At 37.6% G+C, this 20,365-nt stretch overlaps 1 protein-coding gene across 3 annotated transcripts in view; it reads right to left on the bottom strand.

Moving 5' to 3' along the window:
* The window catches only part of SMAD2 (SMAD family member 2), a 104,333-nt gene that overhangs the window by 73,866 nt on the left and 10,102 nt on the right, over positions 1-20,365 (bottom strand). For all 3 annotated transcript variants that reach the window (XM_067699159.1, XM_067699160.1, XM_067699161.1), the window contains exon 3: positions 2,955-3,243. In XM_067699159.1, coding sequence (XP_067555260.1) covers positions 2,955-3,190 — 236 coding nt within the window. In that variant the 5' untranslated portion in view covers positions 3,191-3,243. The remainder of the gene's footprint in view (positions 1-2,954; positions 3,244-20,365) is intronic.

Here is a 20,365-nt window from a genome sequence, read left to right as displayed (position 1 = left end):
AAGGAACTTTTAAAGAGTGAAAAACAAGATACTGGACAAGCACCACTTCACTTTCATTACTCAGGTAAAAGTGCGGGGAAAAAAATCTTTAAATGATGAAAAAGCCCTAGAATATGAAAAAAAAATCTCTAAAAACTAGACTGTAAAATGAAGACTGGAAAATAAGGAAAAGAAATTCGACCAAAGGGACTTCTACAGTTTAAACAGAAGGCCTATACATTTCCATCATGAGGCTGCTTCCTACTGTATCTCCTTAAGAGACAGGACTGCATGACTCTCCTCTCAGTTCTGTTCTGCCAACAACCTCACCGCACTGGCACCGAAGCCCTAGATGAAGCTGTGCAAAAGCATGGCCCCCCGTCTTCCTGGATCACACAGCTCCCTTGGATGAGGAGACAACATACTAACTGGTCTCCCTGCCTCCACTCCTGACAGTCTCACAACCATTTTCCTCACTTCTTTACCTAAGACTCTTTGACAACTCCCCCATCACTCAATCACACTCATGTTCAGTGTGAACCCCCCAGCGCGCAGGATGTGGTGCTTCCTCCCTACCACACAGCCTCTGAGTCCTGCCATATCCCACCTCCCACCTGGCACTCCCAGGACCCCCATCACCAGTCCTCTCAACACCCCAGGGCCACTCTGGATGAATGGAGCTTATCCTGACTAAACTCCTCCTTTACCTCCACCCAACTCAGGCACCAATCTTTCTCCAGGAGGAAACCTTCCACAAGCCGCAGAGCAGGGAAGGGTCCCCACTTTGCAAACAGCTCCCTAAGCATACATCTTTCAGAACACCTCCTGCACATTATGAAATTATCTTTCTTATTTTTTAAAGTTTACCTCCCTTACTAGGAAGTAAGCAACTCAAGAGCAAAGACCGTATGTTTATAAATGTTTACTGAACTGAAATACCAGGCACTATACAATAAAAAGTGAACACAAAAAACCTGACTTATTAACCAATTCATTAGCAAGTCCTGTCAGTTCAACTTCCAACCAAATCCATCCACTTCTGGTGGCAGCACAGCCTCCATGCCAGCCCAACCTCTGGCATCTCTGTTTTGGACTGCTTCAATAGCCTCCTCATTTCCCCGCTTGCAGACCACTATACCACACCAGTCTACTACACACACACATGCACACACACACCACTACACCACTACCCACCCTCAGCTCCAACCACGTGTGTCTGGCAGCCAGAATGATCTTTGTAAAAATATAAATGTAAAAAATTCTTTAAAAACGGATTAAGGGCTTCCCTGGTGGCGCAGTGGTTGAGAGTCCGCCTGCTGATGCAGGGGACACGGGTTCGTGCCCCGATCCGGGAAGATCCCACATGCCGCAGAGCGGCTGGGCCCGTGAGCCATGGCCACTGAGCCTGCAAGTCCAGAGCCTGTGCTCCGCAATGGGACAGGCCACAAGAGTAAGAGGCCCACGTACCGAGGAAAAGAAAAAAGGATTAAAATCTGAAAATCCACTTAAAAATCTTTATTTGCTTTCTATTACATTGACACTAAAATTCAAACTGCCCTACGATGCCCTCTATGATCTGACCCTTTCCAAGTTTTGTACTCATTTTGTATCACGCCATCTCTACTGCGATACAGTAAGTCCTCCAATACAATAAGCTATATCCTGACTTGGCATCTTTACACTCACTCCTTCCTCTGCCTAGAAGACCTCCCTCAGCTAGCTGCTACTTCTCAAAGCTCAGATTAAGTGTCACAATCCAATCCAAAGCAGTTTTACCCCTCAGTCGTTGTTTTCTTTGTACTCATTACCATCTCCAATTAGATTAATCTGTCCACTTGTTTACTGTGTACATCTATCCCTGAGGAGGGCAGGAACTTTGAGTTTTGTTCATACTGTATCTATCCCATGTGCCTAAAACCAGTGCCTTGTACACAGCAGGCATTCATAAACATTTCTAAAACGAAAGAATATACCAGGAAAAGTGACTCTTATTTAAGAAATACATGAAACAAGTGAGGTAAAAGAAATGGATAATTAACCTACTAAACAAGGGAGGAAACATTCTACTCCTAGTATTTGCAAGCAGACAGGCTGGTGTTATTAGGATCTATTATCAACAAGCATCCAGAGTGTATTTCCCAAAACTCATTAGAAACGTGTCAAGTAGAATGGTTTTACGTGCCATATGCTAGCCTATGTGTATGACACTGAAAACAATCATTTTTAGAAAATGCTATAAACTGACACTCCCGCAAACCCTGTAATATGCACAACTATAGTAGTACACATTAAAACACTTAAAAACCACTTGCTACTTTATGTTAAAAAACAGTATTTCTGACAGTGGTACTGATCTGTAAATGATTAAATTTACACTAATAAAACTTCAACCTCTTAAGTAACAGGTCCTTCTCATACAAGAGGTAGGTCTTCAAGACAGGTTCTGACCACCTATGACACCTAGGAAGCTGTCTCACATACTGTTCTTTGTTAGAAGTAGTGCTGCAACTCAAGCAAAAACAATACAAAATTCATCACAATGTTAGCAGCCTCTGTTCACTCCTTACTGAAGTTTTGACCAAGGGAGGCGAAAACTGTCAGTCACTACTGCACTGGTGATAGAAAAATCTTTGAATCTTTATTCAAATGTCATTCAATCACAGAAATTAGGATAACATACAATGAAGCATTTAGGCAATGAAGGTAAATGAAGACAGTGAAGATAAAAATACAATCTAAGTATTTTATTTTGCTTGATTAAACCTTCTCACTGTTCAAGAAAATGCTTTGTAAAATAAACAAGTCTTAACGAGTTAAACAAAATTAATACGACAGGTTAAAAATAGCTGTCATATTTTAATAATCACTATTGACAGGTCACTTGAAAGTAACAAAATTTCAATAACTTCCCTTCAGATTCCTTTAAGCAATTTTCAACAGTATGGCCATCAAATTTCTGATCTAACAACACTTACCTTGGTATGGTAACACATTTAGTATTACAATTTTGAGTGGTGATGGCTTTCTCAAGCTCATCTAATCGTCCTGTTTTCTTTAGCTTCTTCACCAAACTTTTAACTGCTTTCTCACACCACTTTTCTTCCTGTCCATTCTGCTCTCCACCACCTGCTCCTCCAGATCCACCCGCTGATTTCTTCCATCCCAGCAGTCTCTTCACAACTGGTGGAGTGAATGGCAAGATGGACGACATGTTCTTACCAAAGGCAGCGATCCACTCTAAGAAAATATCCTCCTTAATCTAACCTAGAAAAGATATGGAAAGGATAATTTAGAAGCTAACTTTACAATCAACTACTAGTTTCAACATAGTATCAAAAGCAAATTACAGAATACAATAGAAATTCAAATTATTTCTTTCACAACAGACATTCAGAAGTTATCTTTTTCACCCCTGAAAATGACTTTAATAATTTAAATGAATTGTGGAAACAAATCCTTCTAAAAACAAGACAGTGTTATAAGTGGACAAATATAATAATTTTGCAAGTAAAATCTTTTATCTTTATCAACACTGGACAAGTTTATCACTACCCATACTACTTTATTTTTAACTTAGTATCAATAAAATATCTTCACCAAAAGAAAGTTTTCCTCACTTTTTAGAATTTCAATCTATTCTCAAAACACGTAACAAAAATATTTTTAAAAATTTATAAGCTCAATATCCCCAAAGTTTTAAAGTTTCATAACCAAGTATCATAAAGTAAAATGTAAAGTTATAACAAGGGAAAAGGCATGAAGTGTGAAGTAAACAAGAAGAATAAAGACATAGGGACTTCCCCAGTGGCGCAGTGGTTAAGAATCCGCCTGCAAATGCAGGGGACACGGGTTCGAGCCCTGGTCTGGGAAGATCCCACATGCCGCGGAGCAACAAAACCCGTGCGCCACAACTACTGAAGCTTGTGCACCTAGAGCCCGTGCTCCGCAACAAGAGAAGCCACCGTACTGAGAAGCCCGTACACCGCAACGAAGAGTAGCCCCCGCTCACCACCACTACAGAAAGCCCGTGCGCAGCAACGAAGACCCAAAGCAGCCAAAGAAAAAAACAAAGAGTTAAAAAATATAAAAATAAAGAAATAAAGGTAAAGAGAGTCTGTGATAAAAAGATTTGGTTCACTTTTACCACCCCTTGAGAAGATTTTTAATTAAGCCTCTTTTAAAGAATATTTTCATTTATATCTAAGTAACAACATGCATAGTGAGTAAAGTCAAATATAGCTCCTCTTCTCACACCAAGAGAACCTTTTAACTTTTATTCTTGCTATTTATACCTCAGTAATGGTATCCCTTGAAATAGCAAGTTTAGATATATCTAGCGATTTTTCTACAGAAAATGAGGATTTACACCACGACCACTTGCTTTCCTCCAAGCTTAAAAATAATTATCTCCCAGGTAGTTTTGTACCTGATGAGATTAGTAGTTAACTACTACTGTGTAACTACTACTGTATAATCATGTTTCCTTTTTTGTACAACTCTTTCCTTTCCCCAGAGCTAATTATGTTAGTTTTTCATTTGCCTAGTTTTCTAAGCACCTACTACAAATTCTTCCCACACTTTCCACCAGCCCAATTAAAATTTAATGTCAATGGCTTTAATCTCAAAGTAAGAGATAAGATAATTTACCACTTGAGGACAGAACTGGAGAGTTCAGATTTGAGAAGAATGGAAAACATTTTGAAACCTAGCTCTGAGAAATACAGTGTAAAATCAACTAGGGTGAAGTGAAATAACAAACTTTATCAGGTATTTGCCAGATTATATATCAGAAAGTATTCCATGAAGGAGTTCCACTTCTAATCAGGAGATAGAGTCACAATAGACCATCACTTTCACCCTAACAATCAAAACAAGACAGAAAAGCTATAAAATCATGGTTTTTCTGAACCCATCAGAAAGTTTAAGATGCAAAGAAACCTAAGTGAAACTAAATTCCAGAAAGTGTTGAGTCTTGATAGAAGAGGGGCCCACAGATGGTCTCTTTCCTGGTAGAGTGGCTAAGGAGGAATAATCCCACCACAGTGAAGGTAAGGAGAAATCAGCCTAAATTTTAGTACATTTTAACAGTAACATGTAGGCTGACAAGACATTAGAATTCCAAGGATTCCACAGAGCAAGTCTGCACCACTCAACCGCTCAACCCCACAGGTCTGCACCAAGAGTTGGCCAAAATATGGCAAAGGTTGGAAGACAGGGCAGGAAAGCTAAAAGATACGCTAAGAAGCTTAGGATCTTCCTCAAATGCCCTGGGGAGGGGGTAGGGGGAGGGGTGGTGGTGAGATGAGAGAGAAATCAATCCAAGAGACTCCAGACATTCAGCTGCCAAGGGCTGAGGTGGGACAAGACAGCTGAGACAGAAACTTCCATGCAGATACTCTGGAAATTGAACTACCAAGGCTGGGGTAGGAAAGGACTGCTGAGAGAAAGCACTGGAAGGTATTACTCGTACCGAGAGATCTCACTAGGCACAAAAGCCTGGGGTAAGAGTAGAGAGCAAAAAGAACTCCAGAATGACCAGGAAACCAGTAGCTAGGCTGTAAAGCAGAGAAGTCACCACGGTTCAGAAAGCTGATGGCTCAGATACAAAGCATAAAGAGATAACTGAAATTACACTAAGACAACAAATCTTACAGAAAGTAAAGTCTTAATCCCACTCTCAAGACACTTGAACTAATCAAAATAAAGTTGCAAATAAGCCCAGAACTAGCTGACTATGCACACATCTTGTTGACTTAGCCCCACAAGAAATGATGGGCCATTTCGGGGAAGTAGATAATATATACTTCAACCTGTACTGATTTTACACAAACATTCAGCATTCAATCAAAAATTACAAGACAGAGAGAGTAGCAAACCAAAGTCAAAAGATGAAGTATTAATATAATCAGATCAGAGAGGGCCTAGATTTGGGGATTATCAGACATACTTTAAAATAACTATGATGAAAACTGATGGAAGAGATAGACAACATGAATAATGAAATGGAGAATTTAATCACAGACATTGAAGCTATTAAAAAAAAGATCACAGGGAAACATTAAAAATGAAAAATACAGTATCAGAAATTAAAGATTTCTTTAGATGGATTTAAAAACAGACAGAAATAAGCTGTGAATTTGAAGACAGGCCAAATTAAAATGCCCAGATTGAAACATGAAGAGAAAAAAAAAAAGTGTGGAAAAAAATCCCAGAACATCCAAGACCAAATGTCAATTGGGGTTTAAGTGGAGTGTAACTGGGGTCCCAGAAGGAGATGAAAAGAGAGAATGGGGCAGAAAAAGCTTAAGAAGAGATAATGGCCAAAAGCATTTCAAAAATGATGGCAGATATCAACCCACAGATGGAAAGGAAACATACAGTAGTCAATCTGTTGAATATTAAAGATAAAAATATAATGGCTGAGTGTCCCTTAGGATGGCAGTGAAAACCCAGACGAAAGGGGAATCTGCACTCATTCACAAGCTCTTTTCAAAGGCTCTCAACTGAGTTCTCTTGAAAAAGAATGGCATGGGGCAAGAGAAGGGAGAGAGCTCCTCCCCTTTAAGTGGCACCTAACATGAAGCAAAAGCCTTCAACCAGGAGGGGAGATGCAGGAAAGCCTCCCACACCCAGGGCCCAAGGAAAGTTTCCCTGCCTGAAAGGGAAGAGTAAAGCAAAAGCTGTGTACTATTTGAGAGGGTGGGGGGAGCAGAGCCTATTTGCCCACCTCCCACATACAAACAAGCCTTTCACCATGTAACATAACCACAGTCTACCCCTAGAGGAAGACAGGAAACACTGCCACCACCAGTGGCAGACAAACATACCCTGATGCTAAGGAATGAATAGAAAGCAAAGCTATCGATATGACAATGGGCCAGGAGCAAGAAACTGTCTTTGGCCCAAGATCCTGCACTAATACAAAAAGCAAAGGTCTGCTACTACTAGAAGGAAAAATCCTTAACAAAATATTAGCAAATCACACCCAGTAACATATATAGAAAAAGTAATCATCATCACCAAGTGGGGTTTATCCCAAGGAGCAAAACTGGTTTAACAGTTAAAAAAAAAAAAAAATCAAGCACCTCATTTACAGTATACAGGAGAAAAATCCTTATGATTCTCTTAACTGATGCAGGGGAAAAAAAAAAAGGCATTTGACAATGTTAATTTAATATCCATCCATGATTAAAAACCCTCAGAGAACTAGAAATAGAAAAGGGGAAGAAGTTCTTCATTCTGGAAAACAACATCTATGAAAAACCTAAAGCTAGCAACATATCTAATGATGAAACATTGAGTCCCTTTCCCTTATAACTGAGGATACGACAAGGATGTCCACTGTCACTACTTCTATTCAATAATGCACTGAATGTTCCAGCCAGCACAATAAGGCAAGAAAGAAATAAAAGGCATAAAGATTGGAAAGAAGTAAGTATATTCTCTGGTGATATGACTGTCTTCATTGGAAACTGCACAGAACCTACAAAAACACTAGTAAAATTAGGAAGTGAATTTAGCAAGGTTTCATGATAGAAGGTCAACATACAAAATTAAGTGTATCTCTACATACAAGCAAAGAACAAATGGAAAATGAAATTTAAAGAAATACCAGTTATAACTGCAACAACAACAAAAAAAACCTATAGGTCAATCTAAAGAAAGATACTCAAGACCTCTATACTAAGAACTGCAAAATATTGCTAAGGTAAATGAAAGAAGACTGAAATGAAGAGAGACCATGTTCATAGACTGGAAGACTCAATATTATTTAAATGTCCATTCTTCCCAGTTTGATATATAAATGCAATCCCTGTTGAAATCCCAGCAGGATTTTTTAAAAAGAAACTGATATGCTGATGCTAAAATTCCTATGGAACAAAAGAGATCTAGAATAATAAAACCAAGCTTGAAAAAAGAAAAAGGATTTTTGAGGACTTATACCACCTTATTTCAAGACTCACTGAAAAAGCCTTAGTAATCAAGAGTATAGAGTGGGCATAAGAAAAATAAAGATAGTGAAATAGAAGAGCGTCCAGAAATAGACCCATACATATACAGTCAACTCATTTTCTACCAAGGCGCCAAGTCAATCTATTTTCAACATTTTTCAACAGCTTTTCAAAAATATGGAAAATAGTAAACCTCAAGCACTATCTTATACCATCCTCAATAGGAAAGCAAAATCTTAACTCTTAGAGGAAAACACAAAATACTTTTATGTCCTTAAGACATAAAAAGCACTAACCACAAAAGAAATATAAATAACACAAACCTCATCAAAACTTAAAATGCCTGCTTACCAAAAGACACCACTAAAGAACGAGTAAGTCACAGACTAGAGAAAAAATATTTGCTATAAATATTTGAGATAAAGGGCTACCATATAGAATATATAAAGAACTGCAAGTCAAAGAAAAAAGTGCACTCCATTTTTTAAAAAATAGGCAAAGGACAAATTACAGATATTGCATGAAAGAGGATACACAGGAATGGCCAATAAGCACGTTAGGAGGTGTTTAACTATCAACAATCTTCAGGAAATGCAAATTAAAACCACAATGCATTTCGCACCATCTAGAATGGTTTAAAAATATTCTGACACTGTCAAATGTTGGTGAAGATGTAGAATATACTAGTTTCCTATTCCTGTTGTAACAAATTATCACAAACTCAGTGCTTTAAACCACCACAGATTTACCAAAATGAGTTTCAATGAATTCAAGAAAGTCAAAGTATACTCAGGACTGTTTCCTTCCAGAGGGTCTGACAGGAGAATTTGCTTCCTTGCCTTTTTCAGCCTTTAGTGGTCTCCCGTATTCCTTGGCTTATGCCCCATTCCTCCACCTTCAAAGCACATCACTCCAATCTCTGCTTGCATTGTCATACTGCCTTCTCCATCTCAGGTCAAACCTCCCTCTATCTGCCCTCTTATAAGGACACTTGTGATTACATTTAGGGCTCACCCAGATATTACCCAATAATCTCCCCATCTCAAGATCCTTAACCACATCTGGAAAGTCCCTTTTGCCATACAAATAACATTCACTGGTTCTGGGGACTAGGACCTGGATGTCTTTGGGGACCATTATTCAGCCTGACATATGGAGCAACTGGAAATGCTCATACCCTGTTGATGTGATGTAAAATGAATGGTACAGTGCCTTTGGAAAACTGGCAAGTTCCTAAAAAGTTAAACATACATCTACCCTATATCACAACAATTCCACTCCTAGACATATTCAAGAAAAATGAAAACTTAAGTTCACAAAAAAAGACTTATACAAGAATGTTCATAGTAGCCATAACTCATGATGGCCCCAAACTGGAAAGAGCCCAAATCTCAAGAAAACTGAAAAAAATAAAACCAACAACTGTGGTATATTCATACAATGGGATACTGCTCAGGAACAAAAATGAGTGAGCTACTGATACACTTCACAACATGGATGAATCTCAAAAGTATCATGCTGGTTGGTGCTTTGTGACCACCTAGCGGGGTGGGATAGGGAGGGTGGGAGGGAGGGAGACGCAAGAGGGAGGAGATATGGGGATATATGTATACGTATGGCTGACTCACTTTGTTATACAGCAGAAACTAACACACCATTGTAAAGCAATTATACTCCAATAAAGATGTTAAAAAAAATCATGCTGGGAAAAAGACACTCAAAATATATACTGATTCCACTTACGACTTGCAACAACTGGGGAAACTAATACAGTGAGAGAAGTCAAATGACTGTCTCAGGAAAGGGGAGGGACACACAGAGAAATGCTTGGTCCGATGCACAAATACCTTTCTGGGGTGATAAGACTGTTTTCTATCTTATTTTGAGAAGTAATTACATGTGAGTACCCAAGTATCAAAACTCACAGAACTGAAAATTTAAAGTTTGGGCATTTATCAATGTAAATTACAATTCAAAAAAATTAAAAAGCATCTAAACAAATACATTAAGAAGTCAAACAAGCAAAGTTAAATGGACTTCTTTATCTAAGAACTTATCAGACCTTCAATATGCCAACGCATACTGTAAGTTTCAGAAGGGAGGACGTGGCAATTGACCAAGGATGTTAAGTAAGCCAACAAGTGTCTGCCCACAGCTTGGAGGGGAGCCTCTGCAAGCACATCTAGGTATATGTTGGGGAACAGGGCCGTGGATGTGGGAGGGATTTTTTTTTTATTATTTGAGAACAAACAGTGAGAGCCCAAATGACATCCAATCACAAACTTATCTGGGGCAGCGGTGGCAAGGTTGCTGCAACAGAGGTATACCTTTACTTTAAAAAAAAAAAAAAAAAAGTTAGTATAATTCTCAAAAAAGGACTTTGAATTCTCAAAAGACCATTCTCAAAAATGGTCTTCCAAACTGAAGATACTTAGGCCTTGGTACAGTTTGCTAGAAAATAATGGTCACAACCTAATTAATAATCATATTCATTCCCCTCAAAAGGGAAAAACAATTAACAGGTCCCAACCTCAATTCAGGAAGACTGTCCCAAGGGTCTCCCACAAGAGGTAATATAGCATGCCAAATTTCACAAATTTATTTGGCCATAGTAACCCTTTTATAGGGACATCTCTGGAATTCCACATAACAATGCTGCCCTGGCACCCCTGATAGCCCAACTGTGGTTTAGATGCTAAAAATCTGAAAGGAGCCAAAAAGCAGGATTAAGTGACTTTCTTTAGCAATACAGCAGAAATGGTGGGAAAGTGAGGTTTGCCCAGTTAGGGAACTGTAAGATAAGTAAAGAACAGCAACGAGAGCTTGACAGCAGGTAGCACCATTAAGCTGTCTAGAGTGGGAGATGCTATAATAACACACATAAATAAGTATACATAAAAATGCCATACATTATAGTACACTATAGTAAATACTATAATTTAAAAATACTATAGTATATGAAACTTGAAAAAATAAAGCAAACACAAAAAACTACATCAAACACATGTAATAATCCACCAAAGTAGACATTTGCAACTACCAGGCAGCAAAAGGTGTATTTGGCTACCTTTGACCTCTGCTGAATTCCTACTCTGTGTCACAAAGCACGTTCTAGTGGAGCCAGCTATATAAACCTCAATACCATGTGACAGTCTTATCCAAGAACAGAGAACATGCTTATTAATTCAACCTTTGGAAGGGAGAGGTATCACAAAAGCAACACACAGCGGAAGTGCGAATAGAGAAAGAGAGAGAGAGAGAATACCAGGCAGAAAGTTCAGCAGGTTTTCAAGAGACAGGAAACGTTTTAGGAGTTACCCCAAAAAATGTAGGTATTACTAGAACTCAGAGTACAAGGAAGCAACGTGGTAGGAGAGAGGGGAGAGTGAGGCAGCCCAGTTTAAAAAACTGAAGACAAGTTAGTGCTAATGTTAGTATTACTTCAGTGATTTCAGAAACAATTCACATGTTATTGGCCAAGTGGATGTGGACAGTTTAGGGAAAAGGAGGATTCGAGAATAATGGCCACTAACCAATGTAACTGAGCACTGTGGAATGATGCACTAATCCCTATTCAGAACACAAAAACAGAAGCAAATCTGAAGGCTAAGGTTACAGGGTCAGGATTAATACATGGCTTTACGTAAGTAACTGTGTTCATCACATAACCAGGGTGCAGCAGAAAATACAGCAGAGGCTCAGAAGAGAGGGTAGTCAGGGCAAGAGAGCACGCCCAAGCAAGGCAGAGCTAGTCCTGCGGAGAAGGCTTGGATTCTGAGGGCTCCGCAGGCACTGTTTCAGCCCCACACCGATTTTATCCTTAGAACAAAACTCTTCCTCCGTTACACGAGGGATCCCTGTTCCTTGCCAAAAACTGACAGAACAAGCAAATATAACAAGACTCTATCTAAAAGTGCCTATAACTTTAGTTTAATTAATCCATCCATGAGAATTCAGCCTAGGAAAATGAATAAAAATTAAACTTTTATATATGCAGCAAAAATGAAAGGGATTCCCAGTGTTAGGAAGAATCTGAGTAAACAGGTTCTCTGTTAGATTTCTGTTAGAAATGTTTCTTGTGAGTTAAGATGTATTCTTGGGGACCTGAAAACTTTCTGTAAAATCGTTAAAATTTTTTTTCTTCATGGAAATGAAAACATGAAATGTTTACGCCTATTCTGGGTCATCTGAATAACCTCATGACCTAGTATTGCCACATGATTTCAATGTCCCATGTCTTAGAAGAGCAGTTATGACCACTTTGGAACTATGTGTTCATTTAAAGTTACCAGCCTTAACTTGTCACGTTTTAGTAATCATGGCTGGCTGACTCCTGGCTAATTATCTCTGGAGAATTTTTCAATTATGCAATAAAATAATATTTTTCAGTAATGCTGATAATACACTTTAATTAGCTGAGCATTTTAAATAGCTAAGGTATCATATTTAGCCAATAGTTTTGAAATGTAAACAGACTGAGTTTAGGTTTTTTACAAGGTATCGACTCCTCCATGTTCCCAGTTGAAGACAAAATGGAGTAAGAAAATAAGACAATTAGATTTATGATCAAGTTATCGAGATGTGAGTCATTTACATAATATACAGATTTCCTTCAATAGTGTGGCAGCAAGCTCTCTACTAAAGTTAGAAATGTTTTCCCAACATCTGCAAGAATTGAAAAATAAGTTCAGATTCTAACTCTGTTCCTAATTCCAGCTATAACTGATACTTATACAATGCAAGTTTCAACAGAATAGGAAGACTATCTTTACAGCTAAGTAAGAAAGCTTATCAAGTGATACCTTAGTAAAATTGGGATTCCAAGATTACTCACTGGAAAGTTTCAGTTAAGTAAGAGGTCTGATTATCCTGAACTAGCAAATAAAACCTTCAAATTATTAATAACTGTAAAATAGTTTTGCAAATAGCATTCTCTACATGTCTTATTAAACTACGGTTCATTTTCTTTGCAGAATCTTCAACTTGCTGTTCTTTGCGTACTGTTTTTATTCTGATATAAACCCTATCACTGAATATGTATTACAAAAAAATCTCCAAATCCTTAGAATGTTTTTTCATTTTCTTACATTGTCTTTTAGTATATACAAATTTATATTTTAATATAAAATCTTTTATGACACAACTTTGCTTCTTTTTAAAGAAATCCCTTTCTGCACCCAAATACAGCAGGAAATATTTATTGAGTGCTCACTCAATGACACGTTAGTGTAATAGTCTGGTAAGCATTAACTCATTAAATTCTCATAAGAATCCAGTGGGGTGGGTACTATTATTTACCAATGAGGAATCTGAGACACAAAGAAATACCCTGATTTTATAAAGATATTGCTCCCTCTAGATATTCTTGTAGATACTTTAGATTTGCCTTTCACACTTAGGCGCCTAACTTACCAGGAATTTCTTTTTAAGGGTTGAGATGGCGATCTAAATATCTCCTGTAAGGACAGCTTATTTTATCAGCACCATTTATTAAATAGTTTATCTTTCCTTTACTAATTCAAAATGCCACTTCTGTCACATACCAAATCCCTATAAATAAATGTCTGATTGTGGACTTTATATTCTGTTCATTGGTATGCTTGTTCGTATCTACACTACTACTACTACTACTACTTTCAAGCAAGTTTTGATACCTACAAGGTGAGCGCTCCCTCATTTTTCAAATTTATATTAGTTATTTTAATTTGAGCTTGTCAAATTCCACCAAAACCCTATAGCACTTTGTAAGTGCGATGAATTTAGATTCATTTATGATATTGAGTATTCCTATTTATGAAAATGAGATATTTCCATTTATTTTGGACTTAATACCCATCAATAAGTTGTCTAATTTTCTGTACATCTCATTAAATTTGCTTATTCCTCCATCTTGGGTTTTATTGTGGCTGGAACATTAAGAAAAAAATATTTCAGTCATACAAAAAAATCAATACATTGAAACACCCTTGGATCTCCCATCCAGCTCTGTCAACTCTCAGCATTTTGCAGTATTTGATCAGATGTAAGAAATAAGACATGATAGACGGATATAGCTGAAGTCCCCTATGAACACCTTTATGATCCCACTCTCCTCCCTCTTGTTTCTCAGGGAGAGTCACTATCTTGACTTTCCCCCATGGTCATTAAAGGGTTTTGATACATATGGTATCCATACAATAAAGTTTTGCACATTTTATAAATTTGTGTCAAACTTTTAAACACTGCTCATGTAACTTCGCTTTTTTCACTCGTTATTATAACTATCCATGCTGATAGTTATAATATAGCATATATTATACATATATAATCCTCAACTCTAATGCATTCATTTAGCTGTCATATACCACTCCATTATATGACTCTATCACAGTTCACTGTCTAGTCTCCTTTTGGTTTCCACTCTTACAAGCTGCCATGAGTAGTCTGGCATATATCTTCTCATTCGTATATGAGAGCTCTTTAAGGACAGAAACTTCTGAACTTCTTGATCAAAAAAGAAGCTCCACAGAGAGAAATACAATTTCACACTGCAACCTCACACACACACACACACACACACACACACACACACACTCTTAAGAGACATTCTACCATATGTTATCCTCTGCCATTTCTCTAAATTGAGGGTTGTGAACCCTTAATGAATATGAAATCAACTTAGTTGATCCTGAGAAGTATCTTTTTTAAAAGAACAGAAAAGAAAAAAAAAGAAAAACAGAATACAGTAGAAAACAGAGCGCACTCAATTATTTCAAAAATTTTAATTCAGTCTGTGTCTCATGTAAAACATATTTCCCACCATAGGTCTGTAAAAAAACATATGAAAACCACTGCCTTAGGACAGATACCAAGGAGCTGAAATGCTGCATAGTAGGACATGCACATATACAACTTTACCAAATACTATCAACATGGTTACACTAATTGTCATTCCCACCAAGGAAATATGAGTTCCTATTTTACCCAGTATCACTAACACATTATTTGGTCCCTCAAACTTCTGTCAAAAGGATGGGGTGCAACACAGAGGGCTGTCGATGTTTAGCACTTCCCCAACTACTAAGAAGTTTGAGAATATTTTCATGTTTACTGACTTTTCAGGATCCTATTCCTTTGAATCATTTGTTCACATTCACCATCTTTTTCTTAATTCACAGGAACTATTTATATATTCTAGATAATAGTCTTTTGTTAATTACACATGTCACATGTATCTTCACCTAGCAAGGGACTTTTGATGGCCTTTTTTATACTTAAGTAGCTCACTTTAATGTGCTCAAATTTATCAGTATTTTAATCATATGTATATATTTGTACCTTCTTAAAGATCCTTCCATATGCTGTCACCTTTTAAAAGTCAAAGTGTAAAGTTTTGCTTTTCACACTTGTAATTTTTTTGTGTGTATGATGTGAGGTAGGTATCTTCCCCTCAACAGAAATAATCAAGTACACCAGCACCATATACTGAATCTTTTCCCTAGTGATTACAAATGCTATTTGTGTTTCTAGGCTTTTTTTCTTTCCTTCCATTAGTCTGTACCTGAGACAAATACCATCATGTCTTAACCATTAAAGCTATACAATATGTCTTGAAATCTGATAAAGTGAATTCTCTTTCACCTGCGATTTTAATTGGAATGATACAATTTATAAATAAGTGGAGGAAAACTGACACGATACTGGCTTCTATTCATAAACACAAGTATATCTTCTTATAACTGAATATTATATGGGTCATATAATTTTTTCCATTAAGGTCCCATGTGTTTTTATTTTTTCCTAGGTATTTGTAGTTTGTGTTGCCATTTTAAAGGGTGGCTTTTTAAAATTTAGATTTTGTTTTTTGCTGGCATATAGTAATGCACTGGTTTTTATATACAGTTGACCCCTGAACAATGAGGAGGTTAGAGGTGCTGACCCCCCATGCAGTCAAAACTTCGCATATAACTTTACAGTTAGCCCTCTGTATCACAGTTCTGCGTGTGAGGATTCAACCAACCATGAATAGTGTAGTACATAGTTATTGGGAAAAAAAATCCACACAGAAGTGGACTGGCACAGACAGTTCAAACCCATGCAGTTCAAGAGTCAACTGTATTCTTTTTAAAGTCAACTTTATTGAGGCACAGCTTACATACAATAAAATGCACAGATGTTAAACATATAATTCAGTGAGTCCTGGTAAATATATACCTCCATATAACCACCATCCCAGTCAAGATACAGAATATTTTCATCATCTCAAAAAGATTCCTTGGGTCCCTTTTGAGTCAATCTACCCTTCACACCCACGATTTCTAGCAAAGTAATTTTACCTGTTCTGGAAATTCACATCGTTGGAATCATGCCATAGGTACACTTCTATTTTTTAAACCAACACCATTTACTCAAATTAGGCAAGTTCCCTAATTCCTAATTTTCTAAGAATTTTTGTCAAGAATAAGTACTAAATTTTATCATATGCTTTCCTTCACCCACTGAGATTATCATACGGTTTTTCTCTTTTGATGTGTTAATGTAATGAATTTCATTTACAGGTTTTCTAATGTTTAATCATTTTTACATTCCTGAGACAAACCCTAAATAGTCACAGTGTTTTTTTTTGTTTTGAGCAAATACTAACATTTTTACCTAAAATGTTATTGCCATGTTCGTTAGTGAGATGTAGCCTACATGTTTCCCTTCTGGTACTACACTTGTCTCGATGGCTGGGAGGGTATCAAGATTACAGTTGCCTAGCAAAATGATTTTTTCTATGACATTTTGTATAACACTGGAATTACTGGTTCTTCCTAAGTTTAATAGAACTTGCCCATCTGGAATTTTCACTTGGGGTTTGGGTTTTTTGTTTGAGGATTTTTATTTAATTTCATTTTGGTGTAATATCTAACTATGAATTTAAATTTTAACATTATAATCTAATCAAGTTTCTTATTCTTAAGCCAATTTTGGTAATTTATTTTGCCAGAAATTTCCATTCTACCTGTTTTCCAATCTGAAAGCAAAAAGCTGCTCAGTGTTCTTAGTTTTGAAATCTCAATTTGGCCGCAGTCCTATCCCTTTTTCATTTCTAACACATTTGTGCCTTCTCTTCCTCCTCTATCAAACTTAGTCTTTTCAACTTAGCACCTTACGCTTAGTTGTTCCAGTTATATCTATTTTTCCCCTATTAATATTTCTCAACTTTATTTCCTTCCTTTTTCTAACTCATTACATTGTATAGTTAACTTATTTTTCTTTACTAAGTAAACATTCTTAATTCTTTAATACACATTTAAGGTTGTAAGTTTCCTAGATAGGCAAATGAACTTTTGTTGTATCCCAGTTTTCTTTGTTTTTTTGTTTTTTGTTTTGCGGTACGTGGGCCTCTCACTGTTGTGGCCCCTCCCGTTGCGGAGCACAGGCTCCGGACGCACAAGCTCAGCGGCCATGGCTCATGGGCCTAGCGGCTCAGCGGCATGTGGGATCCTCCCGGACCAGGACATGAACCCGTGTCCCCTGCATCGGCAGGCGGATTCTCAACCACTGCGCCACCAGGGAAGCCCTGTATCCCAGTTTTGATAGTATTTTCATCATCCTAAACATTTTCTAATTTTTATGAGTTGCTCTTAAATTTAGAAGTATGTTTTTTTCAGCATACAACTGTGGATTTGGGAGCTGTTGTTGCTATCCTCCTGTTATGTTTCTAACTTAACTGCACTAGGGTCCAAGGACATGATTTTTAAGGTACAAATTCTTAGGAATTTGTCAACATTTGCTCTGAGGTCTAGTACATAACCAAGTTTTGTAAAATTCCATGTGTACCAGAAAAGAATATATTTGTAATTGTTGCATGCTTGCTAACTGCACATTTCCAGTGCTGTAAAACCTTATTTTTTACCTATCTCTTCTTAAATTACTGTGAGGTATGTTAAAATCTCCTACAATGATTATTACACATTTGTTGACTTACCCTTATAATTCTGCTAATGTTACCGTATAGACTGCTATAGACTGTCCCTACCACACCTGCCCTGCCCTGCACCCAAATTCACATGTTGAAACCTAATTCCAATGTGATCGTATCTGGGGGTGGGGCCTTTGGGAAGTGATTAGGTCATGAGAGTGGAGCCCTCATGAATGGGATTAATGCCCTTATAAAAGACACCCCAGGGAATTCCCTTGCCCCCTTCTGCCATATGAGGTTACAGCAAAAAGATAGCTGTCTATGAAGTAGGAAGCGAGCCCTCACCAGACACCAAATCTGCTGGCACCTTGAACTTGGAATTCCCAGCCTCCAGAATTGTGAGAAATAGATTTCTGTTTTTATAAGGCACCCAGTCTATGGAATTCTGTTACAGCAGCCCAAATGGAGTTTATGCCTAGTACATCTTTTTGCATCTTTTCCCTTTACTTTAAAACTGTGTCATCATAGTTTCAAGTGTATCTACTAATAAAAAGCATTTAGTTAATTTTTAATTTTTCATTCTCCATTAACCAGCAAGCTTAATCTGAAATTATATATTGGTTTATGGAGATATTTAAGCTTATTTTCTATCATCTTATTTTGTTTTCTGATTCCTAAGCAATTTCTTTGCTTCTTTTTTCTCCTTTCCTGCCTTCTAGTTGAATGATCACATATTCTTTATTTCCACCGCCTCATCCCCACTGATTTGGAGTTATACATTCTATTCCAATTCTTTCAGAGGGTTATCCTTAAAAATTTTTAATGGAAAACTTTAATCAGTGGATTGCAAGTGAAGACAGCAAACAAAAAACAAACTCAACACACAATAAAGGAATTTAAAAAGAAAAAAGAAAAGACTATTTCATGAGGATAGGGAGAAGAGTAAGAAGAAAACAAGCAAAATTTTGATAACTGGAAAATGGATGGATGAGTAATAACTGTGAACAGATCAGAGACTACTTACTAACTCTAGGCTACCTGTGGAGAAACATCCTGATTTACACAGCAGAATTCTCAAAAGGCTAAGTAGCAGACACCACCAGTCACAGCAGGAACTGAGGGCCAGAAGGAGGAAGGAGATAAAATAGGCAGGATTGGGTGAGGGATATTTGAGAAGCAATCAGATACTTAGATCCACTTCCCCACTCTATGCCACTGGGTAACTGCTCCTCTCCTCTCCAGAAGACTAAATGTTTATTCTTGGCAGAGAGTAAAACAGTCTACCTGTACTAGGAGATGGCCTGGGTCCCGTTAGGAGAAGAGAGGGAGTAAATGAACATAAGCACACTAAAAGCAGACACTCCCAACCCCCTCCTCCACTGAGTTCTGGCTCCCAAGATACTAGCAGCCAGACCTTTACCCATTTAGTCAGATCAAGACTCCTCTCTGGGTTACCTGACCAACCCAGGAGGAAAAACATACAGATACTAATATTGAGAGTTTACCAACAAACGGTCCACTCAGATCACTCTACAGTGAAACTGAAAGAAGACCCACATGCTTAGTTTCCAATCAGCTTTTTAGACCCCACCTTCTTAATCAAGAATTACTTGGTTTATCTGAGAAAAAATGCAAGCAAAAACAGAAAAATGCAACCTTCAAGAAGTTTGAGACTATACAGAGAAAGAAAACATCGTCAAAATCATCACTATACCCAGAGAAACAAGAGAGAATATAGCAACCCTGAAGCAAGAGCAGCATGTTCTACAAAGGAAACATACTTTACAAAGGGAACATTCAAAGTGTAAAAGAAAAGCTCTTGGATGACTTGATAGCAGAAATGGGGGGGGGGGTACAACAGAAGTGTGGGAAGATACAGTATAGGAAATCTCCCAGAAAGCAGAACAAGAAGATGGAAAATAGTGGAGAAAAATGAAGAAAATTAGAGGACCAGTTCAGGAGGTCAAATGTCCAAACAGAACTTCCAGAAAGACATCAGAGATGATGGGGGGGGGGGGGATTATCAGTCAAAGAAATCAAGAAATATCCCCTGAACTGAAAGATGGGAGCTTCCAGATTGAAAAGGCCCATCAAGACCCCAGGACAATGGATGAAACACATCCACATCAAGGTTGGTGGCTATGAAACTTCTGAATGCTAAGAAGAGCCAAAAGTCTCCAGGGATAAATTTTTTGAAAGGTCATACAGAAAAGAATCAGAATGGATTTGATTTTCGCAACAGTAACACTAAGTGAAGTCAACAGAGCAATGCCCTCATGATTCTGAAAAACAATTATTTTTAACCTAGAATTCTATTACCCACCCAGGATCGAATAAAGGTATTTTCAGACATGTAACATCTCCAAATATTTTCCACACACACTCTCTCTCAAAGGAAGTCCTGAAGGATATGTTTCATCAAAAGAAAGGAGAGCAAAAGAATAGGAGATCTAACAAAGGAGAAAGGCTAAGGAACCCCATAAGATGACAGTGAACCCCATAAAATGACAGTGAAGGGGGATCCGAGGACAACTGCTGTGTACTAGGT

Source organism: Pseudorca crassidens, chromosome 12 (assembly GCF_039906515.1).
Source record: "Pseudorca crassidens isolate mPseCra1 chromosome 12, mPseCra1.hap1, whole genome shotgun sequence".
In the NCBI taxonomy this organism is placed as follows: Eukaryota; Metazoa; Chordata; class Mammalia; order Artiodactyla; family Delphinidae; genus Pseudorca; species Pseudorca crassidens.
The sequence above is the reverse complement of the archived record's forward strand: the minus strand, read 5'-3'. Positions and strand labels throughout refer to the sequence as shown.